Source organism: Drosophila kikkawai, chromosome 2L (assembly GCF_030179895.1).
Source record: "Drosophila kikkawai strain 14028-0561.14 chromosome 2L, DkikHiC1v2, whole genome shotgun sequence".
NCBI classification, from domain to species: Eukaryota; Metazoa; Arthropoda; class Insecta; order Diptera; family Drosophilidae; genus Drosophila; species Drosophila kikkawai.
Window position 1 is genome coordinate 22061423 of NC_091728.1, and position 25495 is coordinate 22086917.

The 25495-nt window shown below is 42.9% G+C and overlaps 1 protein-coding gene across 2 annotated transcripts in view; it reads left to right on the top strand.

The window, feature by feature from the left end:
• The window catches only part of DIP-theta (Dpr-interacting protein theta), a 35419-nt gene that overhangs the window by 2242 nt on the left and 7682 nt on the right, over window positions 1–25495 (top strand). For both annotated transcript variants that reach the window (XM_017165320.3, XM_070283210.1), the window contains exons 2-10: window positions 4874–5446; window positions 11697–11771; window positions 15689–15786; window positions 16809–16954; window positions 17155–17216; window positions 21542–21700; window positions 22737–22865; window positions 23664–23798; window positions 25102–25251. In XM_017165320.3, the coding sequence (XP_017020809.1) occupies window positions 5149–5446; window positions 11697–11771; window positions 15689–15786; window positions 16809–16954; window positions 17155–17216; window positions 21542–21700; window positions 22737–22865; window positions 23664–23798; window positions 25102–25251 (1252 nt within the window). In that variant the 5' untranslated portion in view covers window positions 4874–5148. The remainder of the gene's footprint in view (window positions 1–4873; window positions 5447–11696; window positions 11772–15688; window positions 15787–16808; window positions 16955–17154; window positions 17217–21541; window positions 21701–22736; window positions 22866–23663; window positions 23799–25101; window positions 25252–25495) is intronic.

Here is a 25495-nt window from a genome sequence, read left to right on the forward strand (position 1 = left end):
GTTGCTTGCTGCCGGGTATCGCTAATTAGGCAATATGCACTTGATTGTGTTATAATCATTAAAACCGGAAATGCATGGCCAACCCATACAACACAAACGAGCTACAACAAGCTCCATGCATACATATGTATGCTGTCAGCTGGCAGCGTACATTCCTCTACATAACTCTTGGACGAGGCGAAAAATATTTCAACAGAGTTTTGCATTTCTATCTCATAACAAGGGGCAAAGGTTTGATATGAGAATCGAAGAGAAATGTACCTGTAGACGAGAGTTGTGGAAGTAGTAGAAAATGCATATTATAAAAGGTTAAAGTTTAAAAATCAATACTTAACACATTGATTTTTCTATTTATTTTGATTTAGATTTAACCCCTAAAAAAACTGCAGTTTTGGTTAAGGAATGAATAACTAATATCACCTATTAAAGGCCTTATAAAGCTTAAAAATGTACGTCGAAATCAGGGATAAAAATATTGTATTTTATATATCTGAACTTAAAGAAAATTCCTTACAAATCAAATGCTATTTCCTGGTCATTCCATATAGCCCAAATAATGCTTATCAACTCCCAAAATGTACAAGAATGTGTAACCTTCCCCAATATACATTCCAACAGGGTATAGAAACAAAACACACAAGTGCTATTGAGATGATTTGCTTAAATTTACCTCGTTGGGAGCGTTCAAGAGGGAAGAGAGCAAGCCAGCCTGTAGATTTTGCAAATATTAATTGCATTTTCGAAAAACTCTTTAAAGACCCGATCTGAAAATCTGAAATTCTGCTGCAGCTCTCTGCGACCCAACGAGAGTCACATCAATGGCCAGGAAACGGAAGTGGGGGAAAGCAAACACGTGTCGGAAAAATGGCTGCTTGCAACAATGTTGACACACACACATACACATACATACACAGACATAAACACACATACACTTATAGCAAGCCCGCATTGCATATGTAAAGCTGCTTGTAAGCTGGCCAATTTTTTATGCATTTATGCATTTTCATCCGCGCTGCAGCAGCAGCAGCAGCATCTCCTCGCCTCTCCCCCATGCAGTGCCCGCTTTTTATTAAAGTTTCCCGTTAAGAAAAGCAGAGGAACGCCGCAACAATCGGCCACGCCCCCCAGGCCCCAGCAGCTGCCCATGCCCGAACGCCTTTTTGTAGGTTAATCAAATGCAAGGCGAAAAAAATACACACTTTGAGGGAAATGCAACTGCTGGTGCTGCTGCAGCTGCGGTGGCTGTGCAGTGCTCCTTCTGCTGGCTAGTTAGTGTGAGCGGGCGTTGGAGCAAACATTTTCCCATCTTTTTATATACGCATTTCGCCTGGCTTGTTATATTAAAAGAAACGAAAGACAAGGCGGAGAAAGGCGAGGAGCAGCCCCTGGCAACTGACAGCCGAGATGGACGGGGCTGTGATTTGATTTTTATTCCGAGCGATGCACAGCAGCAGCACTGGACAGATGAGTTATGGCGAAAGCTGTAAATGCACGTTGTGGCCGGGGCTCAAATTAATTAGATTGGCCAGAGATGGAGACAAATGTCGGGACAGCTAAGACATGGTACCAAAAATTAATACCAAACAGAAGGGGGAGTGGCATTTGGCACTTACTTAGGGTATATTTTTATGTTATTTCAAAGATATAACATTTTTAGAAAATATTTTATACTTTTTCTATTACTTAATAAATTTTTTTATAATTATTTTACTAAAATATTAAATTTACTTTTCATAATAAAGGATAGATTAGTAATTAGGGGTTGAATTTCATATATAAAGTGTGACTTCCACATTAAAACCAACTAACTATTCCCAAAAAAGAATAATAAAAAATATTCCATCCTAAAATAATTATGACTTTATGTAAATAAACTAAAGAATAATCAATAAACTTCTCACTTTGATCAAGGTGCTATATAAAAAGGTGCAAACGGAAACAAAATTAAATCAACCAGGGGACACAAAACTGTTCCTGGCGATAGAAGTACAGCTCGTTCAATTTAATGCCACGTCCTGCATATTATCAGCGACAGCTACCGAGCTCCAAGGAGTTCCCAGGATGCCAGACAGTTCAGGTGACATAAACAAGCCCTTTATTTGGCATTCTGCTGCAGTTTCTGACACGCGAAAGTAGCAAATCGCTTGCACAAAAAGAATAAGGAATGAAAACGGCTAGGAATGCGGCTAAGAGCAAAATACACAAAAACCGAGCAAGAATGTCATATGGGATTGAACCGACTAAGAGATACCTACCACTGAATAAAGAGTTTTCTTTGCAAAAATAAAGTAAAAGCAATCTAAAAATACATGGAACCTGGGGCTTTATATAGTTTACCCTCTTCTCAAACTCTACCATGAACACAATATCCTCGCCCAGGTGTAGAGCGAAATCGCGTGAGAAATATGAAGGCAGACAGAACGGGGGATATGGCAAATGTATATACATACTTTATATAGGTAAAATAATACAGGGACCCGAGGGAGATATCATTTGTTATTTCATTTCCGAGACACGCCAGAGCAAAAAGCCGGAGAATGCAGGAATGCCGGGGATTAGCAACTGTCATTGACAGTTGGAAATCATAGACGCCATTTAGCTGGCTGCAAATCGCTGGCCGCATTTCGTTGTTTGTCATTTAACGATTGACAGCTGGCGATAACGGAGCACGGAAACCCAGCCAAGACAATGGCGGGCAGGCAAACACAATAAACGTAGCCAAAGAGACGCCTCCCAGCCAGTCATCCAATAGAAATGTTAATGACGCAGCTCCGGGAAGGTGTCAACCGGCTTCGGCATGGAGTTTCGGCCAAGATTGCCAAGTTGGCCGGCCATCGGCATGGGCTTTTCGTGTCCTTTTACATTTTCTCCGCTCCACTCCGGCTATTTATCATTATGACGTTGTTTGACTTGGCCGGACTGATTTGCCCAGGGAGCGGCAGATGGGTCTCCGGGTCTCTAAGCTGTTAATCAAAGATAGCCCACCGATGGATGGAACAATGGGGACGTAATGCGATGCCAAATCTCTTCTTGAGTGCATTCACTTGGGACTGGGACTGTGGGGGATATCACTCATAATTTGGTTGGGCAACGAGTGCAATATGCTTTATCTTTTTAATTGTGTGTCTGAAAGCGTTTATATAGTGTTCTTTCTTTTAATTAGAATCATTTTGTTTTGTTTTTTTGTAAGATATTTTTGATCCCAACGTAAGGATTCTCTTGCTCTTTAACTTTTTTTTTTGTAATCAACTTAAACGATAACAATTCCTAGAAAAATATATATCCACCTCTATGGAATATGTCACAAATTCAATCATATATACAGCGAATTCAACGAACAGACTGTCTGTAGGTGTGCCACGCCCACCACTCGCTCTGGTTTTCAGTCAATTACGCCCATAAATGTCAGGTCAACCCGCTGCTACTGGCCACGCCACCTGTCAACCCGGCACCTTTGACCCGCTACACGCCAGCCGGTTAAGCCAATTTATTAAATACAAAACCATTTGTCACATTTCATTCAAGTTTTCAGCACAGCTCGCGTTATCGCGTTTATGCGGGCCGTTCCCCTTGCTCGGCTTTTTGTGCGTCCGCTATCTTTACGATTGTGCCAGGACAGAATCCCGCCGAAAAAAAGGCCACAAATGGCCAGAGGCCACACAAAGGTGACAAAGCCCCCAGACAAAAGAATAACAATAACAGAAGTCAGTCTGGGATTATTCTCCATTAATTTCCACCTGGTCAACCGATAATAAAACGGGCAAGCGATGATCCACGGCGGCCATAAGGCACAGATAATACTCGTGGCGGCAATATTAATAACAGAAATGGGCGACCCTTTTCAGGGCGACGAAATCATTGCCCGGGATCTGACCGCAATTAGTTGATTGCCAGGCACTCAATTCCTTCAAAGATGGAAAGTGCTTTCAATTTCATAAGCGACCCGAGTTGGGAGGACCTCTCCCCAGGAACTCGGTATCTGTCTCTGGCTATCTCGGGCACTCACTATAAGCCACACTCGACGGGAAATTAAACTTGTCCAAAAGTTTAAATGCCTTTCTGCCGCTTTCCGTTGCGCTGCGCTTGACTTTTGTTTTCAAGTTTCCTCGGATTCCCCGTTGGCCTGACCGAGTCCTAGATGCTGCCACCCCGAGTCTGAGTTTTCTAATTTGCCCGCTTCCAGCAATTAAAGAAAGCTCCGGCCTGAGCATACAAAATGATACATATAGTTTATAGTATTTATATATATATATATAGTGGAGAGCAAAATGTGTAACTGAAAGCGACTTGCGGCTACACAAAATGTTGCATGCTGCTTATGGCGCAAATGAAGCATGTCAAGTTACCCATACGCCCCGTTGGCCCGCCTCAATTGGAACTGAAGGAGCGCTTGCCTGACTCGAGTGGCTCTTACATTTCTGCGACCCTGAATCTGTGGTTAAAATATTAAATGCTATGCTTCAATTTCCCTCGAATATTCAATTCCAAACTGTTTTCTTTAAACATTTACATTTATTTAACAAAAAAATATAATATATCCCTCCCGCGATCGTTAAGTTTTACGTTCGTTTTTCAGCACAATTTGCAAACTGTTAACAGTTTTTTGCATCCTGCTTAATATGCAATCGTGCATAATGCATCAACGCATATATTGTGGCAACAGGGGAGTTCAAGGGGCAGTGTATGTGCATAAATAATGGGATGATATTTAATAATGCAATGATGAAAACTTACTGCAGTGCCTGGTGAGGGGGGGTTGGGCCATGCAGGAACCGGCAATAATAAATGCGTTAAAAAATTAAAAGCATGCCATTCACTTATGATATATATTTTACATACATATATTCATGAATATTCCTTTTCCTCTTTACAGTGGGCCACATCCGCAGTAGAGTCGTGTTCGGGCCCTGTGCCTCCAGTGATGCCATGGAAAACTTCTTCAATTTCCCGGCAAAGAGCCGAGCAAATTGAAGCGCATAAATATTTGAGTTTGAGCATTACTGCGAATCGAAAGTGAAGTCTAAGGACTTCAAGTGAGAGATCCTGACAACAGCAGCCAAGTGCCGGGACCAGCCGGAGTGTAAACAATTACGCAAACGGACAGCCCGAAACAGGAATAGCCCAGTCAAAACGTTAGGAAACAAAAAAATGAAAATTAAAATGAAAATATTTCCGCTGGCAGCGGAAGCAGCGACGAGCCGCGGCTCTGCCCAGATGCAGCGGAAACGCCGAATGCCGGAAATATCCTCGCGGCTAATTGTTGCCGCCGCCGCTGTCGCCTCGCTCCTCTGCCTCTCCCGCTCGCTCTCGATCTCCGTGTGTGCCGCCCAGGAGAGCGACGACGAAGGCGACCTGCACCACCTGGAGCAGATGCACCACCTGGACCAGCACCCGGACTTTATAATCGGCGAGTCCGAGGAGCGCGATCACATTGCACATCATTTGGGTGAGTTGGGTTTTGAGTTAAGGTCATGAAGGGTTAATAACAAGGATTATATCTTCTTTCTTAATTTGACTTTTGGAAAAAAAGAAGTTTTTAAAGGCTTTGTTCCACTTTAAACTATAATTTTCTGTGTGGCTCCTCAAGGGTCAAGTGACTTATCCAGGCTACCGGCCAAACAGATTTATCATCTTCGCTTTTTCCTCCAGTGCCCCGGATCGGCCAGTGTAATCGAACTGGGCTTTAACACGCTCTATTTGCTTTGGGTGCCTGTGTGCCGGTCACAAGGTCGACTTTGGCGCCTTTGCCAAGTGCTAACAAAAAGTTTTGAGTGGCTTGAACTCTGCACCCACGCCGGGGCTATCTGGATGTCATTTCAAGTGAATTATGTGACTGGCAGTCTGACCGGATCCAAAAAACAGCTTGGCTCATTGGGCACACATGGCGAAGGGAGAAGGGCGGAGGGCGAAGGGGGAGTGATGGCCGGCAGCACGTGCTTGGTTAGCTTTAGTGGCTGTTTAAGTTGTCATTGTCCGCACAGAGCCCACAGCATAATTAAGGGACGCACATGGCGTATGCGTATTGTGGCTTACTCCCGCCTACATCCTCTCGCTGTCGCTGTCTGTGGCTCTTCCTCTACCCACACACACACAAGTGACCACTTAAGTTTTCTTTGTCTATGACTTGTGGGCAACAAGCTGCCTCCTGTGGCACGGCCTGCCTCGTCCTGCGGCTCCTTCTGCTCCGGCGGCTCAACAAGTGGACAAACGTTGACATTGCACACAATGTTGGGGTCCCTGAAAATATATATTCTCCTCGCTCGCATGTGTGTGCTCTTCTTTCTGCCTGTGTGGGTATCTACTTATGACAAAAAGTGATTGACATTGTGATTGATGGCACTTTGGGTCGTCAGTTCCTGGGTTTATGACTTGACACGATGACCAACTATTCCGTTGTGAGCCATGAATTTTTCTGAAAAGGGTTTTCAAGTGAAATGTTTCCCTCACACTGAAGGGGATTTGCATGCGAATTTTGGTTTGCAGCTGCAGCTTAATAATTGGGAAAGGACTCTTTTGGGGGATTTATAAGGTTTTCGGTGGACACAACAGTCAGCAATTCACAAGGACTTTCACCTTTGACACATAGTTGCAGGCTTTAATTGCTGGTATTGTTGAAGAGTAGCTTTATCCTGTAAAAAGTTGATGAAATTCAAGTTGAAATATTTATAAAGTATGAACTAAATTAATAGATCCAATAGTTATCCTTTCAATCAACAATTTCAGTGTTTGAATATCTCTTCACCAACTTAATTTACACCCTTTTACCTAATTCACTTTCAATATGTGTGTTATTCAAGGGACTAGAGTCAGTTTTGATTCCGCTTTTGTCAAATTTAATTTCCCTGTATGGCTTTGCGCAATAGTTTTTCCAGTGGCTCGCTGCATTTCCACGTTTTCCCTTCGTATATCCGTTGGCTTTTTTTAGCTGCCGTTGCTGCTGATGTGCCGGCAATTGTTTGACAATTTTTCAACAATTTCCCCCTGGACGGCAACAAAAAAAAAAAAGACTCCCCTCCGCCGCCCTTCCTTGTCAATTCCCTTTTATTCGCAGCCATTTCCTTGTTGTACATTTTTTTTTTTGTTTTTCGTTTTTTTAATGCCGGTGTGTGTTTGTGTGTTAGCTTTTTTCACACGCTTTCGCGCTGCATCTAAAAGTATGCAGGACATTTTACGCCGAGCGTGGGTTGCTGGCAGCGGAGGCGGTGGCATTGGCATGGGCGTGGCTCTGGCAAGGGGGAAGCAGAACAATCACGGGGGCTACTGGCCTTTGAGGCTGTGTGTGTGTGTATGCCACTGTTTATTTTCCTTTAGCTTTTGTAATTTCTATTTTATTTGGTCCCACTCTTGTTTTCCTTTCCCGCTCGCCATTTGCCGTTGCGCTTTTCCGCTGTTGCCTCCTGGCGAGTGCTTGTTTAAGCTTCATTTTTCATGTTACGCTTCTGGCCGCTTTTGAAGTTGCCTTTGTAGTGTAGGTAGCCCAGTCCAGGACCCCACCTGATCTCCTGCGAGTGCCCAGTCAAATTTAATTTGCCGAATGTTGATCCTGGCACAGGGACTGGGAATTGGGGACTGGGCTAACTCCCGCGGGAGGCAACCTGTCTTGCCGGATATCAAATATGCCGCACAACTCAATTAGCCAAAAGTTTCCGCGGCCCGAAATGAATACGCAAATGGAGGCGGAAGAACAAAGAGCAACACCTGCGGAGAACTTTCGAGTGCAGAGGCAGAGATTTCATTAGGACTTTAATTTATTCAGCTGAATCAAATCAAAACATATAGCATAAACCTGCATAAGTTTATAAACAAAGTGCTAGGCATATGTGTATGCGTATTTGTTCATATATTTTTTAAAGGAATATAGGTCAGAAATTATAAAACTTTATGTATTTCATTAGCTAGTCTTTGAATCACTCACAACTTTTAGAGTGCTAGAGTTTTTCCAGGAAAATATAAATATTTTTTCATTCATATAATTGAGACTTTATAAAATCCTTTAAAATACATTATTATCCATTTATCCATTCAAAAAAAAACTTGCAACATTTTCTCCAGTGTTCCAACTCAAGGTCTTCCTTTTCGCCTTGGCGTTCATCTTTCCATTGCCAGAGGAAATGCATGAAAGTTGCAACAAAGTAAGAGATCTGCTTTTCCGCTGTCGGGAATGGAAGCCATATCACGTTCGCAGCTTCGCCAAGTTTTATCATCACTTTAAAGCGATGTGATGCGCCGCCAAAGTTGGCTTAGAAACTTGGCCAGCAAGAGATTGATGGCCGGCCCTTGAAGGTGTTGCTTACAGATATAAGGCACATCTGAGTCTTAGTCAAAGATAAGTTAGAGATGGCAACAAGATTGATATATTAAAAACGTTTAGAAATTTCAAATTGACATTCAATATCGATTTTACCGAATAAAAGCAATTTTAAAACTAATAAAGTCCAGCAGATTACAACTCGAAACCTGTGATTTTTGAATATTAATAAATTGTTTTCTTGATAAATTATATTAAGTAAATTTCCAGCCCTCAAGCAACCCTCGAGGCCTGTGTAAATTCACCTAATTGGAATCATTAGCCGGGCCAAAGCAAACACTTACAAACACTTTGGAATCATAGACAAATTTGCGCAAATTTGGGGCAGTTGTTGACACCTCCCCAAATGATAATCCGGCGATTCTCTTTCCCGGCTTCCTGCTCCGTCGTCTGGCAGGCCAATAAATCATCTGGGCCGGCGGCCAGGACTTGGCTTAGATGCGTTAAGAAAATCAACAGAGCCCTGTCTGTCTGTGGCAGCAGGTGCTCCTCTTCCCAGCGATGGTAGCGTCTATGTATTGAAATTCCTTAAGCCTTCGGCGGAGAGCCTTACGTACGGCTGTGCGTGAGGATGTTTGAGCTTGGCCCGCGTTTTTGTTGCATAATTTTCGGCGCTCTGGCAAAATATATATTTTCATTTGTTTGCCCTTGTTTTTGCCGTTTTGTTTTGGCTACGCCTTCGCCGTGTTTGAGCTGCTCCACCATCTCGTGTTACCACTGGTGCTGCGCCTGCTTCCTGTAACTGTTGGGTCCCCTTCCGGTTCCGCTGCCTGCTCCTGGTAGCTTGTAGCTGTCTCATTGTCTGCCAGCGACAATGTTCGGATGGGAAATTTAAGGCATATTTCTTGGCGCTGTGCCGCAGGAAAAATGGCATAATAAATAAATCTACTTTGAATTAGCGCCATTTACTTTACATTTATTCTCCGCCGCCATGCAATTTATAGCGCTCAACGTACTCCTACCCGACCTTCTACGCCCGTTTCTTTTTTTTTTTTTTTTGTGTTTTTTACTTAAAGATTTCGAAGCGTTTGTTGTTTCTGTCGTTTCAATTTGGCGGCGCGTGCTTTTTGGCTAATGAAGTTTTGAGGTTAGGCGGCAGGCAAAATGGTAGCTGCCCTCTAGGTGTGCAGCTAAGTGGACATAAAATGGAAGGTCGCTTTAAAATTAAATTTGAGAAATTGTATATGAAATCTAGAATTACTCATTTAGTACTAAGAGTACATTAAAGTAGGTTTAACAGTGTATTCTGGGTTATTATTCTGTATTTTGTTTCTATTTTCGAGATTGCTAGATTTATATTTTCAATTTTTGGCTAAAGCTTATGGCATTAGAATAGCACATATGATTTTATTCTTATATAAATTTGTTATAATTTATATTGCAAATTATTTAGAGAGATAAATCATTCAACTATCAACTAGTTCTACATTAAATACCTAATTTTTTTTAAATGGATTCTCTCCTTTATATAGAGGCAGATTTGAAAGCAATCTATGTAATATCTTCCTCTTAGATAAGTTCAAAAAGACTCTAACGAATAACACCAATGCCCATATTTTAAAACAATTAACTAAAACCCTTTCTTGCCTAGACGTTGATGGTGTAACTAAGAGTGGCAGCCACGCTGTCGGCTCGAGTCGTGAATCCTTATCGGGATCCGTCCAACTGGGCTGCTGCTGCTGCCCCCGTCTCGTGCAACTCAATTGCCACAGAGTTGCTGGGAATCTCGAAATGTTCATCACAATCCCCGGCATCCGGGCTGCCCTGCTCCATCCTTCATTAAGTCTAGCTGCGAATCTTTCACGGTCACGTCGTATTGCCTGCAAATCACGTCATGCTAAGCACAAAAAGAGCAACAGCGATGGGGCCAAAAAGGCAAACTTTTTGGGTAGCAACTTTCACAACTCTTTGCTTTCGTTTCGTTTTTTGTGTGCGCGCCGTCTCCAGCGAAGGCACGTAGCAGTATACTGGCAACATTTGTTGGCCCGCTCGATGCGTTTTCCATGTCTGCACATGGGCCAGAAACCGCAAGGATAGGGGATATGGGTAGGGGAAATGGGAAGTGACAGGCGCCTGCAAGTATGCAACACAAAATATTACAAACAGCAGCCAGACCAAGAAACTTGTTCGCCAGCAGTTGATGTTTGCTGGCGTCTCCTCCTCCTCGGAACAATTCTCCCAATCTACATAGGAGAAATCGAATTTATTGCATACTTTTGTGCCACAAAATGTATTTGCATTGCCAGCCAGCTGCGACAGTTGTGGGAAAAGTCGGTCCCAGGAATAGACTCCTTCCTTCTGTCTGCCCCGTTAGCATGTGCCAGCGTTTATTAAAATGCAAACGGCTACGACTTCGACTTGTAGCAGTCGCAACACGAAAATTAATTGAAAATTCGCAGCCCCTTTTGCTCGGGAATCCATTTGCTTTATTGACTCGTCTGTCTGCACGCACGGAGACACACGCGTTCAAGGTCTCTCCGGTTATAGATGACTTTATTTTATGCGGCTGGCGGAGTACCATAAGTACGGCTAAGTGTGCCAAGGTGCCAAGGTGCCGGCCCAAATGGAAATGAAAATCGATAAAGAAATAGTGGGCATACAGAAAATAGAATGATCTCTTTCTGCTACAAAAACCCGAAGCTCTTTAATCAATTTAAGCCTTCACCGATATTTGTGTGTAGATATTTTGGGAATTGCATATTATTTCGACAAAATTCTCATGCAAATTTGCAAACGAAATTCTCAGTTAATTAAGTTATTCGCTTTCGATTTACCGGCTATATTTACATTAGCCACATTTCCCGCCGGCTTCTATACACACACACACACACACACACTAAACGCGGAGCTCATAAACGTAAATCTATTTACCCATTTGGCAGCATTTGCTAAATATTTTATGATGCGTGCCTGGAAATGCATTTTACCTGTTACCCAAGGGAATCGAAACCGTTTCTCTCTCTCGACCCCGAATAATCGATTCCGGCTGCTTCACAAAAGTCAAATTGCAACTTCATTTTGTGGTTGCGAAAATTACAAGCTGCTCTCAACCAACCCGAAAGCAGCCCCCAGAATATTGGAAAAATGCAAGAAGGAAGGAAGGCAGCTTTCTGGGCGTGTTGGGTGCGGTTTTTGGGGTTTCTGCGCTTGCCAATTTCAGGGGGAACAAGAACGAATGGGGGGAGTATCTGTTTATATTCCTCACCCACTCCTTGCCACAAATTGAATTTGCTTTAAGGATAACCAAGCCAATATTAACTGCCTCTCTAAATGTTCACTTTCTCGGTTCTCCTCCTCCGACTTCTCCATCCTCCATCTCCATCATGCGGTGCTGGCACTGGATCAACACTTTTCACGGCTCGACGGCACTTGGAATGAAATCTCGCAGCGGAAATGCAAAATAAGGATGAGCTACTTGAGGACATACGCGAGGATACGGTCGTCAATGCGATACCCGAGAAAGGTAAGTCGCTGTTATTCCACCTCATCCGCCACCCCTTGAATTTCCATATATGTTCTGTATAGTACACGGGAAGGGAGAGCAAGTCTGCAGAAAGTTTTGAAACCCCTCCGATGGGGTACATGCAGCGTGCGATTAGCTTGGAATGAAAACTAAGAGGATAAAGTGTGGCTTTTAGGTGCCTCATTTGTTACAAGTTCATTGATAAAGACTTTACTTTGTTCTGAATTCGGAGTGGTATTATATTTGCTATTGATTATGATTCTAAAGGGAAGGGAAAGCTTATTACTCTGTGCATTTATTTAAATATTATTTACCTAACGAGGCAACATTTAAATTATCAAATTATTTCCTGTTAATGGTCAATAGAAATATTATTTTCACCCACTTTCATGTTTCCACAACAGTAATTAATCGGTTTCAGGCAATTTACAACGAATAAAGGGAATATTCCAGCAACGTTTCAATATCCAAAATAGCTAAATTAATAGCAAACATGCAAGTAAATAGACCGAATAATAATTATTCATGGAATGGTTTAATAATTATTTTGTTCCCTCTTGAACTTATTACAAAGTGCTTAGAACAAAATTAATTAGTAATGTAACCATCAGCCATCTTTGATATAAATTCTATAATTTACTAAGGAGCCTGCTCATTGATTTTCTAATTATGAGTATTAAGAGTATTTAATTGTCAGCCATCAGAGTCCACCTGAGCCTGCAGTCGCAACGTTTTTATATCGTTTTACTTATCCCCAGTGTCGTCACGTGCTCATTTCTTGTCTGCCAGCTACCCCGCCCTTGTCCCTGCCCCCAAACGGCCCCATTAACTCAGTTTTCCTCTCCCAGCTCCCTCCCGCTTTCCCCGGCCTTGCCAGGGCCCCGAGTGCCTCTGAATGCGAGTTGCTTTAGCTCTTGTCGCAGTCTTTTTTCTCGCTTTTAAATTTTATTTATTGTAAATTGTATTTGAAACGTGCTGAGGTTCAGTTCCCTCTGCAGACAAATGCTAAGCTTGCCCTTGGCATGGATATGGGATACTGGATACTGGAAACTGTGTATGGGAGCAGGATATGGGAGAAAGTGAGGCGAGTGTGCGTATCTCTGAGTGTGTCGTGCAACTTAATAGAGTTGTTTAGCATTTAAATAGCACCATTTGCCTGTTGTTGCTGCCTCTGGATGTTGTCGTTGCGCTTATTAAGTTGGAATGCCAGTCAAGACGACTCGACTTAATAAAGTTGGCTTAAAGCAGCGGAAGGAGACGGCAAAATTGCGCCTAGTGAGCTTGAGAAAGTGGCCCATTAGGCACTGCCGACTGGGCTAAGTCAAAGTGGTTTATAATATCAAATGGCTTACTTGCCTATGCATGAGTGAGGAGCATTCAAAATGCATCTGGTACCCAGGCACTCCAAGGTACACAAACAGAAATATATACTAATATTATATATTAACAGGAAAAGTAAGGCTAACTGATATTAGTCTTGCATTTAAAATATTCCTTTAGACCGTTTGAAATACACATTAATCTATACAAGGCTCTATTTAAGCTCTTTTAAATTTAGTTTGAAATAAATGTTAAATTCCAATTTGATCCTTTACTTGAAACTACAAGTTCTTTTGAAATTAATATAAATTTTGTTTCTGTGCAAACAGTAACTCAGGTTCAGTTGCGGAGTTTCCCTATGGCTGGGCTTTTCTTCTCAACCACTAAGCCCCTCTCCAAAGTACAGCCGCTATACGGCGATTTGCAATTTCTTTCGTTACATCATAAACATTATGTTAAGCACTTGGGCTCTCCCACAAGGCCTGCGGCATATATCCACTTCAGACACAAAGCATATGCACATTAAATCCTAATTTCATATGCCCATAAATCCACTAAACAATCACACTTTCAATCCCGAGGACGAAGCGAAAAATGTGTAACAAATTTTCACATATTCACATATATTCACACACGACCACCTCGTCGAAAGTATGCCATAAAAGCACTCGCACACACGCACCACCCAGGTCCTTGTCCTCGTCCTTATTGTATGGATGTATCAATAAGCGAAGGCAAATCAAATGAGTTGGCAAAAGGCGGCAGACGATGACGAAACAGTTTGCGAGTCGAAGTAAGGACAGCCTGTTTCGGCATTGATGCCAGCCAGGACTGTGTAATCGAGCTTATTAATGGGGGGAATCCTTAGGGGAAGTCCTCTGTTCCGAGCCATAGCTACTTGGGTCTTCTATTATGGGGCTCGGTTGAGAAACCTCAGGCTTAAAGGCCCTTAGGTACCCTTCAGATGCTAGATCACGTTGCTAGCAAGTGCAGTTTCAATTGGCCTGATTAATACCTATATTTTGGTAATTTTACCTCAAAAGCTAACTAATTTACTAACTAATTCTGTTAGTGTGGCTTGCCAACTGGGTAATCAATTGGTTTCAGAGATATGATGTTGTTTAGTTTAGAAAAAATATACTATATGCTTAGATACCTTTTTGTTTACATAAACAATTAAGTCCAACATATAACTCCCTCAACTGTAACCATCCCAAGTTGGCAATTACCCGCCAAAAGCCAGGGTATCGTTGACAACTCAAAACGTGATGTTTAGGAAAAGATTTGGCGACAATCATGGACACACACACAACAACGCCAGGCAGAAAGTTGCCCCAGCTCACCATGTTGGGCGCATTTTCTCCGCCGCAATTGAGATTTACGGCCGCATCAATAAACATCAAAAAACATTCGCCCCGCCCTGCTACGCTCCCTTGGCTTGACTTGGCCATCACCCTTGCTTATCGCCTTGTTTACGCATTTTAAGTACAAGATTGTTATGTGTTGATTTGCCTTAACCGATGCGTGCCCCGCATATGAGAAAAAGCCGCCGTCTGACGACAGGCTTTTTGTGTTTTGTTTTGTTTTTATTTTATTTTATTTTATTTTATTATATTATTCCATGGCGTATGCGTAACGCAAACTTTGTAGGGGTCTCCGAGCTTGTCAGCGGCAAACAAGTGCAAACACAAACACAAAGAGGGAGCAAGTTTTAAGCCCCTTTTTCCCGCCTCCTGCCAAGGATAACCACAAATCTGTTGCATACTTGCGGGCGCGCCTTTAAAGTCAACGCGCTTTTCCAACGCTTCGCTGAGCATTCTCCGGAGAGGGGGTGTACGGGTGATCTGGGGGGGGGGGTTGAGTGGGTGCCGCACTGGAAGGACTTTGATTGACTGGCTGAGCACTGGCTGACAGGGGAGTCTAGCCCACGACTGTTGATGTTGACGTGGGTTATGCTAAACACAGCCGAACGGTCTCCAGTATCTGATTTAAATCGCTGCGCGCACAAATTAAATTAAATTAAATGCAATTTACATTCATTACCGCTCATTTGTATATTTGAAGGCTGGCAGGCAGCAAACTAAAAGTATTTAAACGCTTGGTAAGCAATTATCGATCTATATTTTAAATACAAACTAAAGGCAATGATTATAGGAATTTTTAAATAAAGAAAATAGATAACAGATTTGTAGGCAACTTATATTTAAAACAAAGATTAGTCCAGTTTTAATACTGCTATCTGAAAATAATACAAGAAATTAAGTTTAAAGTAATGTCAAGGTGCTCATAGTTCTTATTACCTTTTCCTTTTTTTAACTTCACCTTTAATGCTGCTTTTCCAGTCGCTTTGTCTTAGAATTAAGGCTCTTAACTTAAATATCTGCCACATAAGTTAAGCTCCCCTATTCTAAGACAAGTCTGACTTATCTCTGTCTGAATTACCTTTTCCACCTCAAACTCTTGTGGGTTAGAGTTGCTTTTGAGTCCATTCGAAACTAAGGTAGATACAGATGTTTCGATTTTCGAATGCAGGAAACACCTGATATGTACCTTGTTCTAGACTGCACTGATGACCCACCCTCATTCCTCTCTTACAGATCTGCCCAAGTTCGGCGAGCTCCTGCAGAATGTGACAGTGCCAGTGAGCCGGGAGGCAGTGCTTCAGTGCGTGGTCGACAACCTGCAGACATACAAGGTAAGCATGGGACACCTGAAGCGATCTTCCTCCTCACTGTCCGCCAGGAGATGGGAGCAGGGTAGTGCCTGGCCATTTGCACTTCATCGACCGAAACGTGGCTGAGTTTTGGGCCTAGTTCTGCACCTTCATGTGACCCTTTTTTTTGGGCACATCTCACTGTGATTTCGTGACACAGTAAAAAGCAAACAATATGGTGAATTGCCGAAGCGAAAGCGGTGATGGTATCTGGTCCGGTTAATACGGCCCATTGTGTCCAGTTCGGGCCATGTTAACATTATCACTGTTGCGTGGGGGCAGACAAATTGAAAGCTAGTGAAATTGATGTCCGAGCTTAGAGTCAAGACAGCCATTTCTCTACCTTATAGCTTGAGTGCCTTGGGCAGGGAGTTCCAGGATGTTGGAGTTCCGAGACGAGTTTGTTTGATCGCCAGAAAACGAAGTCGATTGGGCGTGACGACCTCAGTTACCGGTGATCAAAGCCAACTCCTCGGACGCCTTCAGTGTTGCACTTTCCACCGTCGACTTGGCTTTGCTGCCATGTTACGAGTGTCCCAGACCGTATAGCGAATCCAACGCAGAGCTATGCAATCAGGAATACTCAGAACCTGGCACAAATGATTCACTACCGCCTGCAGTTGCTTTGGACCATATTTCATAATACCCCCGATGACAAAGGCGCCTCCTGGAAAGGTCTTTGCCAACCCGAGTATTAAGAATGTGGAACAAAATGGAAATCAATTTAACCTGGCCCAGTTTCCACCGTTTTCTGCCGTTTTTCACCATTTTCCACTATTTTCCACCGGTTAGGCGCATTATCCAAGTGCTCTTCACCTCCGCGGCGACAGTTTCCCTCTGCCCCTCCCCGAGCTCTCCGGGGGCGTTATAAATGAGCTTCGGCCACGCCACTGGGGCATTAGCATGGGGAAGAGGAAATCGCTGAACGTTTTAGTTTTACAACTCAAATCTAGCCAAATATAAACTGCTTCGTTTACTCCACTGTACGCTTCTCGTTCGGCTAGATTGCGTGGCTACGTGTCGATACACAGACCATTTTAACGATACAAAATCACGTCATAACCAAAAATCATCGCATGAGCATAACTCACGCCGAGAAACGTGCCTGGATATTGCGTATACGTGATGTAAAGGAGTCGGACAAAGGCTGGTATGTACCCACTATCCCAGCTGCATATTCAGATATTCCTTTCAGCTTATCTACCTGTCGGCTGTCGAAGGATTGAGTGTACTTTAATTGCCTCTCTCCATTCGGTTCTCGGGGCTAACAAATATTTATGTTCTGCCTATACAGTCATAAGGCTCGAACCTGTCTAATAAATGTACATATCTCATACGCATCGTTGTCAGGTACATGTGCCAAATAAACACGGATCCCATGAAGAGTCAAGTCGGTTACCTGGATGTAGTCGGTGAGTATTCGAATCTTGTTTACGATTGCGTAATGCCCACAAACTCACTTTACACACACGGGAAAAAAAAACTCATAAAAATATCAAAGTGGCAGGTGTACCGCTCCTATTTCTTATTTATTTGGATATAAACTAAAGAGTAAATAATAGCTCACTTCTTTCAGAGTAATATATTAAAATATAATATATTTTAAAGTGCATTCAGACTTTAATTTCTAAGCTTAATCAAAGCCAAGAGCTTAAAAAAAACAGTTCCCTAAAGGCCATCATATAATAATAATAAATACTGTTGAAACATTTCTCCAAGTGCCAGCTTACGCAATAAAATTGATGTATGTTACTCCGGGGGGAAGCTCAAATGAATTGTAATTTGTCTTGAGTGGCTCCCCAAACACCCACCGAACTGGGAGCCAAAACAAAGTTGCTGTTGATAGTTTTTCAAACTGCACTAATTGCTCGGCCAAGTGGCGATTGGAATGCAGAAACTGGGTTAGGCTGCCGCACCAGAAACTGGCGCACAACTTCTAACTGCTCTCGATTGGGGTATAATTGCGAGGAGACGGCAAGCAGGAGGAGCAGGATATTCGGCTTAAGGCGGGCTCCATGGCGACGGGCATTCGTTGGGAATTTTTCACTTAGCCAACACATTAGTTGGGGGCCCACAGAACATAGCGGAGAGCGACAAGGTAATGAAACAATTTACATGCTTCGTGCACCTGTCCCAGCTATAGCCCGTGTCCATGTCCTGGTCTCGTCCATGTCCTGGCGTTAATTATTCAGACGGCGTAGACTTCGGAGCGGCACCGAAAAACCTCAGGGCAGACAGGACGGGGGAGCGGGTGGTCTTTTCCCCTTCCCGCAAGCGAATTTAAAATGAATATGCCGCCCCGTTTCGGAGCTGAGGTTTCGGGTCTCGTTTCCGGTTGCCTCGCACCATCCGCATAAGTAACCACTCTGGTTGATTGTGTTTTCATTGATGTTGAAATTCATTAAGGACTCCCGGACCGTTCGCCCAGATTATACACTGGGCGAAACAGGAGCGAGACGGTTGCCTGTTGATTGCTTTCGTTCAGCCCTGTAAATGCTTCACACCCAACCGCACTAAGTCCCATAAGCAAAATGGCAAGCCGCTTTAAATCAGCGCGGCTTTTCCAGCTGCCGCTGACAAAGTGCGCGATTTCGTGGTGTATACTTTTCCGCACGACCCTGCCAAACAACCGCCCAACGCCCACAACCCACCGACCGCCGTCCTTTAGCCCGCGCGTTGGCAACCAACTATTATTGTTGTCGTCGCTGTAGTTGTATTTGCCACACCGCGAAATAAGCAAATAGTCGGCAACGCGGAAACGTTTAAGCTAGATATGTGCACGTGATTTACGTTTTTTTCACGAGATTCACGAAATTCTTACAACTCTAAGGTTTGAATTTAATAACTTAAAGCTTAAATATAATAATTACTCAAGGTTAAACATTAGATATATGATAAAGGGGAAGGCGATTGTGATTAAGTAAAGAAACAGGTTATCTTATTTTGAAAACCTTGAAAGAGTAAAGAAATTTATTATTGTACTTACTTTAAGTCTACTTAAATGAATAGTTTATTTTTTTATTTTATTATTTATTTATATTTATTATATTCTTTGTCACGTTCTCATCTCTATTCTACGACTAGAAAGGTAAGCCTGTAAGGATACTATACCAAAGAGTGAGCTGGTAACCCAACGTTGACATAGGTTAGGGAAATGGATAAGAGGCAAAGTTCTAATCAGCTTTTGGCGGTTAGTTTCTTATCCAGTTGCAATATTTTATCAGATAAAAATAATGTATGTGTACAGCTATTAGCAGCTGTTTTTGAACTATATATAGAAGAACTGAGTCTAGTATACTAGAATCTCAAAAAAAATATATAATATACAAACATATTTATTAATTTATTCTATTTTTAAACATGTAACAAATCTCTGCCTTTGGAAAATGCTTTCATCTAATTCCTTGGGCTGCACTCGGCAACAAAATCAATCAGCAAATCCTTCGCCAGGTGCTCTGAATGCAATTTTGACACTTTGGGTCTTAGGCCCTCAGAGGAAAATCCGACTAAACTGCTTTTAAAAAAAGACAGAAAAATTTCCACAAAATTCTGGCCAAAAACCGAAATAAATTGTGAGCATATTTTCGGTTGACATTGTCGAATTTGCCTCGTATTTTCAACTCTGAAGTTTCCTGGGCTCGTTTTGCCTTGTTTGTCGGTCGGTCTGTTTGTTGTTCCTGGGGGCGATGATTGTTTTTATTTAACCAAAGGCACATATATGTATACATGTGGCTGCGTGGGGAAGCCAGCCAGGCATTGAATAATTTATATAGAGCAATATGTTTCTCAGTGGCGGTTTGCCCATGGTTAAATGGTCATAGGCTGACCTAAGCTGTGGGGTTTGCAGCCAGTCCCCTGAGCTGGATTGTTTTGAAAAGAGCTTTCAAAAATAGAAAATAAAAATAAGGAAAACGAAAAAATAACAACTGGGAAAAAATATAATTTTTGGGGAATATTTGAAATACAATTGCCCAACATTGATAGAGTCAGCTTTAGGAGGGATTTAAGCCACAAAAATACTTTAAATTTCAATTTGTTTCATTGTTTTGACGCTTTAAGTTCTCTTTGACCCGATAATCCCGAAATCAGTCAAAATCATATCTGCCATGGCCGCCATCTCAATCCAATTGAAATTAATTTCTGCGTCGCCAATTTAATCACACATCATTTCACCTGATTTCATAACTTATCAGCTCCCGCTGCGCACATTGACGTCGGCTGAGTAAAGAAATTGCCAGCCACGCCCACACCCACTCAGTGGGCCCCCTTGGCCCCTTGTGCGACATGAGTCGGGCCATTAAGGAAAAAGTCAACACGGGAAAAGCGGCTGGAGCGAAGCCTACTTTCCACGTTCAATTTGGGGGGACACGACTGTGCCGGGGGGGCCGGGGTGAAAAGTCAAAGTACATTTTGTAAAACATGCACATCATTGTTGGCATGAAGACTTTGAAGTCGCATTGTGTGTGAGTCATAACTTGGCTTTTGGGCGGTCCTGTCCTGTAAAATGGAACGAGCCAAGGCAGCCAAGGCAATCAAAGGCAATAAAAGGAAAATCGACTGCTCCTAATAGAGGGAAACATTCCCGGAACTAATTGGATTTCTTGAAAAGGTGCCGAGAGGAATGATTGGACTGAAAAAGAGAGTTTTCGATTTTGTTTTGTTGCTAAAAATATAAAAAATATTTCTAGCAAAAACAGACGAAATGTGCTGGCTTATAAGTTCTTTGTTCTTTTTATTTTTATTCACTTAAAACTTTGACTTAAATATGCTTATGTTTAGGTAACTGTAAGTTAACCATTTAAACAAAATAATTAAAGATATTTTTAGAAAATATTTGAGACTCCAATTTTGAAATATCTAATTCAGGAATACAACTTCTTTTAATGCTATAATTATTAAAATACTCTTAATTCCTTTTATTAATATTTTTATCCAACCTTTTTACCTTTAATACAAAATACATTTTCTGTAAGAATAATAAATGTATAAGTCCTACACGCCATTTACAGTCTATCTTATCCTTTGGCATTCACTTTGTAAGGACATAAAAACTAAATGTTTTCCGTAATTAAATGTTATGTTTTCGTCCCCCAGCAAGCTGGCTCCATCAGCACGCCCTCATTCATAATGTGACACTAGCTTTAGCCCGCAGTCTCATTTTATTTTTTGGCAACGAGCGATTTGCCAGGCGTAAAATTATAATTAAGTGTAAAGACAGGCAAGAGACGCACACACAGACACAAAGCGCTTCAGCTTTTTCTGTGGCCAAATGCCAAATTTTCAGAATTCGTTGAGCTACCTGTCGTCCGTCTGCCATGGCAAGGGGCAGAGGAAAAGGGAATAAGCTTTTATTTAATTGTGGCTTCTTTCTAAATGGCAATGCCAGTTTCCAGAGAGAAATTGCAGCCTTAATTTGGGATCCTACAAATTGGTTCTGGGTCCTTGTTAACAACACTTTGTCCACAACAACACAGTCTTCAAAAGCTTAATGAAAATGTCTCAATTAAAATTCGTCTCTTTCATGCAATCTACTTCATCATCAAAAATAACAACAACTGCTGAACCTGCAACTGACTCTGAAACTCCCACCTGTCTGACACCTGGCCAACGGTTCGCGCAAACAATTTGTTGGCCGGCCCACGCGGCGTATGAATAATATGTTGCCTGAAACTGGAACTCGGTATCGCTGTCTCCCCGCACACGTTGGCGCACGTGTTCGGAACACACACACACACAGTGCCCCCCGACATACTGGACTATCCGACTAGCACCGATATGGTAATACGTGAGGGCTCCAACGTAACCCTCAAGTGTGCCGCGACGGGATCCCCGACCCCCACGATAACCTGGCGCCGCGAAGGTGGCGAACTGATACCGCTGCCCAATGGAGCCGAGGGTGAGTGCGTGCCTGCTGAGCATTAAATTTCATTACAAAACATTTTAAAGTTACTTCCACTCTGGCCGTAATTAAGTCGAGGCCGGGTGTGTGTGCGCTCGACTAATAACAAATCCAGAGCCCTGCAATTTGCCTTATTAGGGTTACTCTGGCGTGCAAATGGCTGAACGGTTTTTGAGTGGAATGTGTGTTGGTCTAATCGACTTGAAGTGGGTTACACTGCATCCTGTAATCAGGATGAGATAAAAAGAACATCACCGGAAAATCTTGAAATTTATTTTCGGCAGAATACTATATTCTATATGATAGATGCTAGGCAGCCGTGGATGGCATGGCAAACGAGTTGCATGCCATATGAGTACGGCAAAAGAAGGCAGACATGCGGAATTTGTGAGATTCGAAATTACCAGCGCTGCACAGGCATTGTCAGGGGAGTAGATGCCTCCGATGAAGGTTGGCAATGCACTGGGGGAAAAACTATGCAGCAGAATTGGTAATAGAAATCAGTAGGTATTCAAGAATACCTTTATCATTATTAAATATTTTTTAAGCTTGCTTTACAGTATTATTTATTTAAGTTGTGAAAAATATGCCAAGATTTACATTTTCTTTTTGTTTATATTTTAATCTATTGTCCACACTGCGAATGAGTAATATTTTATGTACCTCCAAAAGATTCTACATAAGTTACTTCATTTTTCAAGTAACAGATTAGTTTTTTCCCGTGTCTGAATAGAGATTTTCCAAGTTGCATATGCAATGAGAGCGAGATGATTAGCTGCAGGAACAACTTGACTTGGCAGAGTGTGTGTTTGAGAGCATTTTTCCTGTGGGCTGAAGAAGAGTCACTTGAATTTGAATCTAAATCTGAATCCGAATCGAAATCTGAATGTGAATGTGAATATGCAGCCGGATGCAACGACATTCTGGCTTATAAGTAGGAATTGAGAATGCGGCAGCGCGAGAAGCGATTGCTGTCATAGATTTAACCCATCGGTGCCTTCGATATTAATCGTACTCCATTGGTTTTTCGCAGCCGTCGCCTACAATGGATCCTTCCTGACCATCGCCAAAGTGAACCGGCTGAACATGGGCGCCTATCTGTGCATCGCCTCCAATGGCATTCCGCCAACAGTCAGCAAGCGTGTGATGCTCATTGTGCACTGTGAGTATTCGGGGCTGGGCGGGTCCCATCAATTTTAGCATATTTAAATATTTATAGTTCTGCGCCAGAGCACCGCATGGTGCAGGGTGCCAGGAGCAGGATGCTCCGCTCCAGACGAGACCACAGCAGGGCCCAGACAGAGTCACAGACTGCCATTGCGACGCACACACAAAGCGCCACTCGAAATCTTGCCAGGCTAAATATGTCCTGCATTTTAATTTTCCCAGGGAGAGCCCTGGGGAGTGGGGTGCCGGAAAATGCTGTACACTTTTAGGTGCCATGCATAAAGCAAATAATTAAGTGTGTGCTCAGCACCCGACCCCCTGCAGCTAGTTAGCATTTTTAGAGCACTTTGCCCTGACTCCCTCTCTCGCTTCCTAATTAAATAAAAATGAGAATGGCTCAACAATTTGTTGGGTAACTTCATGGCACATGTTTGAGCCAAAGTTTTGCCTTCGATTCTAACCGCAATTCGGTTCGAATAAGTTTCAACTCCACTGGCAAAGCATTTTTTGTGTGGCTTTCATATATATAAAATTAAAAAGCAATTAATTCGAAACAATAAATGGCAACCGCAGCGAATTGCCGAGCGGCAGCATAAAGCAATAGAAAAACAATAATAACGATATCGGACGGAATTTCTCTCGATAAATGGGAATTCTTTGTTTCCCACTCACTGGGCTACATTCGAATGCATTCCCCCCAATCACCTGAACATTCCACACCTGACACAACACATTCTAGCCCATACACTATATATACGACGCCTGGCTGTGGCATTTTACTGCTGTTTTACAGTTCCACCCATGATTTGGATACAGAATCAATTAGTTGGCGCCGCCCTCTCGCAGAACATAACTCTGGAATGCCAGTCGGAGGCGTATCCCAAGTCCATCAACTACTGGATGAAGAACGACACGATTATAGTGCCAGGTGAGTGTGGGTAATACCGGAAAAGGGTTTTAAATTATTCGGAAATCCATGAATGACTTACAACATGTGGCTTTTAGAAACTAACTTTATGATAGACTCGTTACTAATCGCTCGAGTTGCCTCTTAATTTTCCTAGTTCAATTTCCTTAGTGTCCGGTATTTCTTTGCCAACTTATTTTCAAACGATGGAGCTCTTCGAGCTCTTCAATCCACCACTCATCTTCACTGAGAAATGGACTGTACGCGATGACAAAAACTGCGGCAGAGCACAAGTGAAAAAGCGTTGAAAAAAGAATAAACATTCAGCCGAACACTCGAATCCGCGGTGGCTGAATAACTGCGGCGGCGGCAGCAGAACTCTTCACTCCACTTAACCCCCTACCGCAGCGATGGACAGGAAACGGCATCGTCATCGGCATAGGGGTCAGCGGCGGAAAAAAGTCACAGACATGCAGTCGGTCGGTCGGCACTGCCTTTTTTCCAGTTATTTTCAAGTTGTTTTTTGCCAAGCGGAGAAAATGGAAAAAACTGATTGAAAATGACCTCAAGTCAGTAGCAGTTGCCGGGATCTGTCCGACAGCCGCTGGATTTTAATGGAGTTTTCTGCTTTAGTTTTGAGCGGGCGTTCAACGATTTCTCATAACCACAAAAAACGTTACAATCCACCCAAAGCAATCTTTATGGGGAGGAGCACATACCAACCCAGTGGCTAGTTGGAAAACGAATCTGGCCTACGTCAGAGTTAAGCCAGCCCCTCTTTTGGTTCGCCCCCGAAACTCAATTATTTCTAATCAAGACCGGGCCCAGATCTCCATCTCCGTTCGGGGCCATCACAATGGCATTCTGCTGGGGTAATCAGTCGCTTAACCGGCATGCATAACAATTACCGAACCTGGACGAAATGTAATGCTCGGCTTAGTGCTACTAAATCTAACCGACATCAAACGTAAATCAAAACCTGCATGACAAACAAAAACAGGGCACTCGCTCCCCCACAGGACGAAGACCGAGAACAGACTTGTTTTTGTATAAATTAAAACGAACCATTTGACAGGGGGCAGCCGGGTTAGCAAAATCCCTCCCCCTTTAGTCAGGACAAACTTGGGTCAGCCGGCTCCAGTTGGATTCATCCGATCCGAGAGCCGAGCTGAGCGGAGCTGACTTGGGCGAATGCAAAAGTTCTTTCTCAGTTAAATAACTTTGACAAGAAGCTCCAGAAATAAGGGTGGGAGAGGGTCTCCGGAAAGGGGTTAAAGTTCGAAGCTGAGGCCGTTATAATAGAGCCTTTTCTACCTCCTTTCAGGTGAGCGCTTTGTGCCGGAAACCTTTGAGTCGGGCTACAAAATAACCATGCGCCTGACCATCTGCGACGTCGACCTGCAGGACTTTGGAGCCTATCGTTGCGTGGCCAAGAACTCCCTGGGCGACACCGATGGCGCGATCAAACTGTATCGTAAGTATTGGCCAGAATGCCATAACAGTTCCTTTCACTAACAATAGCCGTAACCGTAACCATAAGCCTCAGAAACAATGGCCATAAGTCAGGCAGCCCCTGGCAATTAGGCGCAAAACTATTTGCCCGACTCGGGCTTTTAATTAATTTAAGTCAATGACTCTGCGTGGGCCGACAGCCAATGTCGAGTGTGTGTCTATGTGTGTGCTTGCCTCGATAAATACCCCAAAACAAAGGGTCAGTC